This window comes from Uloborus diversus, unplaced genomic scaffold (genome assembly GCF_026930045.1).
Source record: "Uloborus diversus isolate 005 unplaced genomic scaffold, Udiv.v.3.1 scaffold_689, whole genome shotgun sequence".
NCBI classification, from domain to species: Eukaryota; Metazoa; Arthropoda; class Arachnida; order Araneae; family Uloboridae; genus Uloborus; species Uloborus diversus.
Window position 1 is genome coordinate 2939 of NW_026558889.1, and position 10770 is coordinate 13708.

Genomic DNA, 10770 nt, shown 5'->3' on the forward strand with positions numbered 1-10770 from the left:
TGCTGACTGAAAATGTACTCATAACTTGTATCATTGATAACGATTATTAACTTTGATGAGGTGTTTTGGCAAAAATATGTTTTACTGGTGTTTTGCAAACCTTGCTTTACGCGCATTTATTTATTCCTTAACGCGTTAGAAACTAGTGTCAGTGTACTACAAAAGCATCAACTGGAATGCTCTTACATTTTTTAGGTAGCCCGTGCAACGCCGGGCACGCAGCTAGTTTTTTATAAAATGTTTTAAAATTAAATGTTAATATGATTTAGAAGCAACAAGATAACTATGCGCTTCTCTTAAAAAATTGGAGCTAATTTAAAAATTACTTTAAAGGATACGTAAAATGTTTTTTTTTTTTTTTTTGAAGTTATAGTAATAATAGTGTCTTGCGTGAGATTCATTTTAACTAAGCATTAAGTTAACGCCCTTTAGCCAGGGCTATGACAGAATTACATGCGATATACCCATGGGTGACCACCTCCTTTAAGAGCAAGGGTGCAACCCCCCCCCCCCCTAAAAAGGAGAAAATTACACCTTAAAACAACTCCCCCCTAAAAATTTTAATGGCGCAGTCTGCGTCCTGAGCCCCCTTAGGGGGGCACCCCTGTTATACCGACAGCCCAGTTACCCCATCCAAAGACTGCAGTTTTGTCCTTATGATGAACTCATCAGTCTGGAATAGGGAATAACCGAGCTGATGGCAGATGACATATTGAGTATGCAACATATACACCTTTCCCCTCACTCCCGACGAAAAATTTATGATTACTCGCTTGCTTTGATAATATTTAAAGTAAACCAATATCACTGTGCGGCAAAAAAAAAAAAAAAAAACTTTTCAAAATGCTTCTGCATTATTCTGGCTGATTCTTATGTAATTTGGACCCTGAATCCGAATATGCCCACCGTTTTTTTTAAGTTTTGCTCAGTTTCTGAGTTTTATTTTTATTTGGAGGCTAAAGGAACATCCGCTAATATTTTGGATGGCAAGAGAGGCTCAAAGTTTAAAATTGTTAAACGACGATGGGGAAAGGTCACATAAAAATGTGCGGCTGCGCTTCTCATGCTCCTTCCTTCGATTGTGCAGGAGGTCCCACAGATAGATCGGGCTTACAGTTCCAAAATTTCAAATCGGGCCCTGGACATGCCCCTCCCCTCCCCCCAAAAAAATTTCAAAAATCATCAAAAAGTATCTTTTTATTCTGCTTTTTTTTTTTTTTTTTTTTTAAAGAAGATCAAAACTTTTTTTTCCTGTAAAATCTAGGAAAAAGATTCGCTCCTATGATTACTACCGAAAGAATTTTCCCGCTGTGAAAAAATAATTAAAAAAAATTGAAAACAATCTTCTGAGTGTCGCGCGTTGCATACGAGTCGCATGGCACTAAAAAATACACTATTCTGGATGATTCTTATGTAAAAGCACACCTTGAAACCAAATATTTACAGAACGAAAAGTAGCAGTTTTTAAAACAAATTGTAATATGTATGTTGTAGTGCATTTAAAAGATGAATATGATGACTGATTTTTTTTTCTCCCGAATAATATTCCCTCAAAAGTTTGAGAATGCATATACCCATTTTATAACCACAAACTTAACGTTTAAACAATAAAAAAAATTGTATTCTTGTATTGGAGTATTGTTAAGAAATTGATCCCGCATATGTCCTCGTTCTAGGCGTTTTTAGATAATTACAATAAAAAAAAATAATAAAAAAAAATCCCTCCGCCGATTAATTGGCAGAAGGCCAATAATTAAAGAATCGGCAGTTAGGCCGATTGCTATTCCGACCGATTAATCGGTGCATTCCTAAGATACACCGATTAATCGGTCGGAATAGCACCGACCTAAGAATAGGGGAAGAGTAAGTAACGTGAGACGCAAAATTTCAATCATTTTTTATTATGAAAAAACATTAAAATCAATTTCTTCTAAATTCTATAATACTTGTATATGTTACTGTAATAAGTATTATAAAAGCTGACTTAAAAGAATCTACAAATTCAGACAAAATAAAAACAAAATGCATTTTCGTCTCACTGTTCCCCCATTGAGGGGGAACAGTAAGACACAGTAAGTAGGAACGGTGAGACACATTTATTAAGCTAGCGAACATTGAATAAAGAATTAAATATTTTTTTTATTTAAATATAGTGGAACCTGGGGAGCCTTGACCACGCTTTCAGAAAAACATATTTGTAAATTTTATTTTGAAAATTTAAATATCATATGATAGCACATAGGAGAGACTGGGGTTACTTGATCCCCACTTTAGTTTTCAACTTTTTCCTCTGCTGTAAATTATCAGATTTTTTTTTTTTTTAAAGTACGTTTACAAAGATAATGTTTTCCTCTATCTGACAGTATTTTTTTAGTTGAAATTAAACAGATAGTTTTGGTAGAATAATTACATTTTCAATAATTTCATAAAAGGATCATGTATCCCCACACCATGGGATACATGATCCCTTTATGGGAGATACTTGATCCCACCGAGAAAATACATAGACTTTTCATTAGATCAGAAATGTATTTAGGGATTTTAGTTTCCTACATAATGTTTCTAAAAAATAACACTATTTCTTATTTTCTTTATTAAGTCATAATAATATGAACACAAAAAAGCATTGTTTTAAATTCCACTAGGACATTCGTAAAAAAAAAAAAAAAAAAAAAAAATGTGCGCAACTTTAATGAATTCTTATGATACTTTTTAACAGTTACTTATTCTCCAATCATGGCCCCACTGAATGCGCTGGCGCTTACCAGGCCTTGACAATTTTTGACTTTCTTGTGTTAAACCGGGGCAACTATTCCTGCACTTCAACATGGCCACACTAGATGGAAAAACTTCAAAACTTCATATTTGCCCATTCTGACCGCAAGGAGGCGCCACAAGCCACGGTTGCATCCACCAATCAACGACGAGTTTCAAAGCTTGTTTATTTTAATTAATAAATGGAACATGTAACAAACATCAATATTTCGCATGATGCTCAGAAATATACCGTAAAAACCATAGACTAATAATAAGAGTAGACCGAGCTTTCTCATTCTTGCTGATGAAGAAAATTGGTTCATAGATGTATCATGTGACTAGTGGAAGAGCTTGGCGAAGACTTTGGCAGCATGGTTGCTAGATGGCAGCATTATCTATAGTTTGGCACTCGACATGTATTTTAAGACAATGTGTTTTCATTAAAAAAAACTTCCAGGTGCAGAGATTGAACTGTTTTTCTTTTAGTTATGCATTATTTTGACATTAGTAATAGTTTTTGATCAGTTTTCAGTAACTTTTATTTCATTTGGAGCTGTCAGCGTTGGCGTGAACGAAATGGCGTAAACGTTTTGCGTTAACGCAAAAATGTACTAATCGGTATCTTAAATTGAAACTGTAGGTAAAAATCTTACCGTTTGTCGATTTTTCTTGGTCGCTTGCATCTTTTATTGCTTAGAGAGTTATTGAAATTGACTAAAGAAAATGCACAATACTATCTAAACGAAAAACTCACTATATTAACAAAATATTTACAACTTAGAATAACAAATTTACAAATCGGACTCCATTAAAGATCATTCTTCCGTCTTCCATCAATTCTATTTATTTTATTTCTCGCTGGCGTTGATCGTCTGCTACGATTAACGCCCGCTGTTGCTAGGATATCCACCAGTCACATGGTTTGGTTTATGAGCAGCAAAAGGGTTGCCATAGCTCGGTCTACTCTTATTATTAGTCTATGGTAAAAACCAATTCGAATCGAATTAGTAAAGTTATTTAGCTGATTACTTAATGCGTAAATGGTGGATCTAAAGTTGACTAGGCAATTTCTTTTAATTTAATTTTACATGTTCAATTATAGCTTGTGTATCATTTGAATTATTTTACGCTTAATGGAGAAACATAATTATTCAGAGGATTATTTTTTATTTTAATGGACTTTTAGATCTTGTTTCTAGGGCTTGTCGCTTCGCTTACAAGTCTTTGAAAAAGACAAAATAGTTTATAGTATCGCCAAATAAATACTTCATATGTAACTTGAAATAGTCCCCGACAATAAATAAAATTGAAACTAATCGCCAGATTAAAAAATGCTCCGATACGTACCTATCACGGAAAATTACCCCCCCCCCCCCACATTTTTTTTTATTTTAAGAAATGCTAGATATTTAGAGCTGCTCCTAATGCTATACTATTAGAACAAGATTACAAAAATTTGTAAGCAGATCTTAGATTCCTGCGGATACTTGACGGTCTACTGTGTGTGTGTATTTTATTTTTCCAACAGAAAATTCATATCCTAATTTTCGCCAAACTTGGCGATCAAATTTCCTGCGAAGTTTCTAGTTCAAAGCTCCTTTCTCATTCGTGCTTAAAGTAGAAAATAGTTTTTTATGACGAATTCAATGTTTACAGGATTTTACATCGCTAAATATTTAAATTTTCTTAAAAGTACAGTAAATTTGCGATACTTCGAAGTCCGATAAATCGAATATTACTATAACTCGAAATTTTTATCAAATCTTGACAACTTAGTCTTTAATTCCATTCTAATTATTCTGAATAACTCGAAGTTAACTTCTTTCAACTCGAAGTTTTGTCCAAGATTGCTCGAAATTATTTCGAGAGAACGAAAAAAAGAAAAAGAAAAAGAAAAAAAAGAAGTGACTATGAGAGAATAATTATTTCACCTTCACTTGCAATCCGAATTTGAAACGAATGAAGATATGCACATTTCCTGAAGTAGAATCAGCTCTATTCAAGCGGTTCCAGCATGCTTTTGATTTTTTTCTATCAATACATTTGATTAAACTGTGCATATTGTGCTAAAAAACTTAAGTTCTGTAATTTTGTCTGTTATATGTACATATTAATTAAAGTATTCGATGGTTTTTAATATTAAAATATCAAAAACCAAAACTATCGTTAAGTCAAACTTTCGATAAGTTGAAGCTTTCCGTCGGTCTTTTTACATTCGAGCTATCGCAAATCGAATGTATGTTTAAAAATATCATAGAAATGGCAAGTAAAAAAAAATCATATCATTGTTTTGCTTTTGCAAGGACAAAATAAATTTTGTACGGAACTCTCCCCTGCTAGGATTTTACAAAATATCAACAGTGTTGATATTTTGTAAAATAATCTGTTCCTCATTTTTAAAAAAAAAATAGTTTCACAAATTCATGTGTAGATATTTGAGGAGTTTTTTTCCCTATTGCATGTATTTGTTAAATGTTAAAAATAAATTTTAAAAAATAATAATAATTTGAATTTTGGCTGCTTGATGAGTTCGAATTAAGTTATTCACGATCATGAATTGCGATAGGATCCTACTCGTTGGGTTTCTTGTTTCTACAAATGGAATGAAATGGAAATGACCAAAAAATTTGCACCCATCATAATATGACTGTTGATTTTTTAGAATAGTGTAGTGTCTTTTACTAGTGAGGAGTAGAGAGATGTTATTTACACAAAGTTATTTATTTTCTACGGACAACACAATCACACTAACGTACACATAAAGCTACATCATCGAACTGCGAGATCGAAATCGAAACCAACACTAACTAGATAGCCTCGAACTAAGAGCATTAGAGTTCTATTCTTTCGACGCCTGGTTCGAGGTTATAAACCATGGAGGAAAGGATAACAGGGATATTATCATGGGAATATTACAGTCTCCCACGCTTAAATTACATAGTCTGCAAGATATGGTGGTGGTTGACGTATTCTTCCTGATCTTCGAATAGGAAGATTTTGGAAAGTTCTGGCACGGTTTGAATCAGTAGAAACTGGATCATGAGGTTTCGTCTCGATCCGAATTTCTGATGGCAAGGGGTCGAAATGATTTCCACTTGAGCTGGAACTCCTTGGATAAATTACTTCTTGAGTTGGAGAAAATGTTACTTTTGGAATTCTGGAAACTTCGCACTTTCTCAATTGGTTGACGTGTCTTTTTATAATCTGGCCTTCATCGAGTTGTATCAGGTAGTGCAGTTTACCAAGTCGTTGTTTAACGCTTCCAAATCTCCATGACAGCTTATTGTTGGCATAAGACCGTGATTGTACGCGATCTCCCACGCTTCAGTTTCTGTGGTCTGGTATGGGAGGTGATAAGTACTTTGATTTGTTTTCCTTGTTTGGTGGACGTAATAGATCTAGTTTTATTCGAATTTGCCGTCCTAGATACAGTTCTGATGGAGTCTTTCCAGATTGTAGAGGTGTTGCTCGATAGCGGAATAAAATTTCTCTTACCTTTTCCTGTATTGAAATATTTTCATTTGACATGGTTTTCAATTTTTGTTTAAGAGTTTTTACGTTTCTCTCCGCGAGGCCATTGGTTGCGGGATGACCTGGTGCTGTTAGTCTATGCTTAATTCCAAACTCCTTGCAAAATTCTGAAAATTCACTGCTTTTAAAAATACTTGCGTTATCGGAGACAAGTACTTGAGGTAGTCCATGAACACTAAAAATATCCTTTAACAAACGTATTGTAGAATCACTAGATGGAGTGCTTTTTTGAATCTTGATTTCAGGCCATTTTGATTTTGCATCCATTGCTATTAGAAAATTATATCCTAAGAAAGGTCCAGCGTAGTCGATATGTATTCGTTCAAAATTGGACGAAGGCTCTTCCCAGTGATGATTCGATATTTTTCCAGGATTGTCCTTCACTTCTGCGCAACTTCTGCATTCTCGGACTAGATGCTCGATGTCTCGATCAATTTTCTTCCAATAGCAATATCTTCTTGCTAAATTTTTCATCTTGACAATACCCAAATGGGTGTGATGGAGCTCTTTCAGGATATCTGCCCGAAGTTTCTCTGGAATGTAAACTCTGTGTCTTTTGAAAATTATGCCGTCTTGTAAGGAATATTCAGGATCATTACAGCTGCCTGATGAGAGTTCTTGTTTCAGTGCTGACAGTTCTGGGTCATTGTCTGTCTCTTTAGAAATTACCTCATATGTAATTGAAGAAGTAGAAATTTGATTTATAGTTTGCCAGTGAATAATATCGTCTTCTTGTAGAACGTTTGGATCTTTTAGCTTCAATGGTGCCCCAGAAAGGTAATCAATATTCTGGTTTTCTTCACTTCTTTTATGTTTGACTTTGTACTGGTACTCACTCAGGAATGCTGCATATCGAAGCAAACGGGATGATATCATTAAGGGTATATGACTATCATGATGAAAAATTCTATATAAAGGACGGTTGTCAGTAATCAATGTAAATTCTCTTCCAAAAATATAATTGTGAAATTTTTGAACTGCAAATTTAATAGCCAAAGCTTCTCTGTCCAATTGGCAGTAGTTCTGTTCTGCTGCTGTTAGAGATCTTGATGCAAATGACACTGGCTTCTCGACACCTTTTACCATGTGCGATAAAACTCCAGCTATGCCGGTTGGACTTGCATCGCATGCGACCGTGATAGGCAAATTTGGGTGGTACAGCATTAAAACTCGGTCACTTGATATTTCATTTTTCAATTTGAGGAACGCGGCTTCACAATTAGCAGACCAGTGGAATTTTACATTTTTCTTTAGTAAATATCTTAGCGGATAAGTAATAGATGATGCATTTGGCAAAAATTTGGAGTAGTAGGTAATCATACCTAAAAAGCGTTTCAATTCTTCCACATTTTTCGGTCGAGGTGCGTGAATTATTGCTTCAGTTTTCAGGGGACACTTTGAGATTTTGTTTTGCTCAATCACATATCCTAAATATGAAATCTTATTTTTGAAAAAATGACATTTTGAGCTATTTACATGTAAATTGTACTTTTGTAAACGTTCTAAGCATGCAATCAACCGATCGCGACACTCGGAGAGAGTTTCTCCGTGGATTATTATATCATCGAAATATGTTGCAATTCCCTGAAGACCCATCAATATTTGGTCCAAAATTCTATGGAATTCACTTGGAGCTGACTTGATACCGAAAGATAAACGATTGATTTGATAAGTTCCTTGATGCGTAGAAATTGTTGGAATTACTTTACTTTCATCGTCAACGACTACATGCAAATAAGCTTTGAAGAGATCGAGTGTACAAAAAAATTTAGAGTTTCTTAGACTACTTAATATTTCTTCTATTTTTGGTATTGGATAATGTGCATCTTTCAATTGAGGATTTACGGCCACTTTATAGTCCACACACAAGCGAACACCACCGTCGGACTTGGGTATAACAACAAGTGGTGAACCCCAATCGCTACAATCCACTTTCGTTATTATGTGATCGTGTTCTAGATTTTTAAGTTCCTCGTTAACTTTCTCGCGTAAGGCAAAAGGGACATCGCGGGCTTTTAAAAATACAGGTTTTGAATTTTCTCGAAGTTTTAATGAGCAAGTAAAGTCTGGAATTTTCCCAATTTTTTGTTTGAACACGGTAGGAAATTGATTTATGATGCTATTTACTACATTTGAAACATCAATTACATTAACAGGAATTTCTTCAATTTTATTACTTTTATCACTATCGGATAAATTTATCTTCAAATGTCGAATCCATGTTCTTCCTAAGACTGGTGTAAACATATCTGGAACTATGTACAAAGTTTCTATACTAGTAATATTTTTGTATTTCACACTAACTTTTACAAGACCCAATGGTTCAAAAATACCATGAGTGTAAGATCGAAATTTCACCTCTGTAGGCTGCAACTCATTTGTTAAATTCAATAAATCGAAAGCTTGTTTAGTCAAAAGTGTAAGTCCTGCACCTGAATCGACTTCAAATTTTTGTATTTTCCCTTCTATCTGTACGTTAACCCAAAATTTTTCTGAATCGCACGATAGGTTAGATTTGAAAACATCAACAATTTGTGTATTACTTAAAAAATTGCTTACTGCAGCTACATCTGTAACATATTCGTCATTGCCGACACATTGAACTTCATTTGCTTTTTTATTTTTCAAAAGTGTTGATAAACAAACTTTTTGGACGTGCCCTCTTTTTTGACAAAGTTTGCAAAATAATTTTGAAACATCAGCACGACATTCACGGGAAAGGTGATTTGAACGTCCACATCGTAGGCATGTATTATGTATTCCAAGTTCACGGAAATTTAAATTTGAAGAAAACCTCCGCCTAGAATTTGATGTATTTCGATTTTCAGAGTAACTTCTCTGTTTACTATTTGAGCGATTCGAATTAAACTGATTTCGTGATCTCGAAATTTTGTGAACTTCTTCTGATTTTGCAGTTGAATTGTGTTTCGATAATTCCCGGTTGTCTATTTTCGAAGCTTCTAAAGCTAACGCTTGTTCTACAGCTACATCGAAAGTTAAATCTGGAACCATTAACAGTTTTTCTCGAATTACATCATCTCTCAACCCTCTAATAAATTGTGCACGCAAAAACAAATTAGCAACTGAAGTTTTACAGTCACAATTAAATTCACAAGTCGAAGTAAATTTGCGTAGTGCCGCTACATAATCAGATACAGTTTCATTTTCGTTTTGGAAACGGCATAGAAATCTGTGCTGTTCGATAATAATGTTAGGTTTAGGACACAAATGTTTTTCAAGAACAATTATTATTTCATCATATGACAATTCGTTTGGAAGTTGAGGAGCGATTAACGAGCATAATAAATTATAATGTTCAGATCCAATGCAATTGAGTAATATTTTCACACATAACTGTTTATCTTCGAAAACGTTCTTGATTTGCAAATAATTTTCAAATCTGTGTTTATACTGTAAAAATGTCTCTGCGGATGCATTAAAACATTCGAAATTTGATAAAAATGTAATCGTACCTTTTTCGTTGTGCTCAGGAACATCTTTGTTTTCGTCTTTTTTCAAGATGAGTTCCACGATTCTATCATTACTAGCGGTTAGAACTTTTAATAATTCCGCAAATTGCTGAGCATCTATAATGTTTTAATCCTCGTCGCCAATTACTGTAGTGTCTTTTACTAGTGAGGAGTAGAGAGATGTTATTTACACATAGTTATTTATTTACTACGGACAACACAATCACACTAACGTACACATAAAGCTACATCATCGAACTGCGAGATCGAAATCGAAACCAACACTAACTAGATAGCCTCGAACTAAGAGCATTAGCGTTCTATTCTTTCGACGCCTGGTTCGAGGTTATAAACCATGGAGGAAAGGATAACAGGGATATTATCATGAGAATATTACAAATAGGTAATACGAGGCCGTAAGAAAGATAAATATTTTATGGCCGAATCTGACCTTTATCATAAAATTATTTACTGCGTGAACACTTTATAATAATTGAAAAATATATTGAAGTAATAGCACCTGGGATGCTATAGGTAAGGTGGGAGCCTGGAGGTGTGGATAGAACCTGAGCTAAAATGAACGCTCTCCGGTCTGTGCGCCTTCCGATGTGTGTGTGTGTGTGTACACCACGGAGTAGGAAGAAGGAGAGAAATGTCCTACGGGATTGCTAGTGTAAAAGTGGCAACGTTTGTTCACTATTTCCAGAGGGCGCTGTATGTGCACCGCTCCCGACAATCGCAGCAGATCAATGTAAATGATGCTAAGTTTCTCATTTTTTTAGAGGCAGCTATTAAACCACAAAAAGAAAAAAACTACTGAAAATTGGTTGTAATAAGGGGACAATATAGTGGACGATGTACGGCTTTCGTCCACAGAAAGTTAGCGCAGTATTTTGATGGAAAAATTTATTTTATTTTTCGTCACCAACTTGCCGAATTCGTCTGCTATTAATATTGCGCTGTGCGATGTTTTATTCGCAACTCCAACGAACTGTAGGGGGCACTGAAGTCA

At 34.7% G+C, this 10770-nt stretch overlaps 1 protein-coding gene across 1 annotated transcript; it reads right to left on the minus strand.

Moving 5' to 3' along the window:
• Positions 1 to 6422: 6422 nt before the first annotated feature.
• Positions 6423 to 7608, minus strand: LOC129233749 (uncharacterized protein K02A2.6-like; the record flags this gene model as incomplete). The annotated part of the gene is made up of 1 exon (XM_054867727.1): positions 6423 to 7608. A coding segment is annotated over exon 1 (1186 nt), but the record flags the coding sequence as incomplete, so codon positions are not given.
• Positions 7609 to 10770: the final 3162 nt, after the last annotated feature.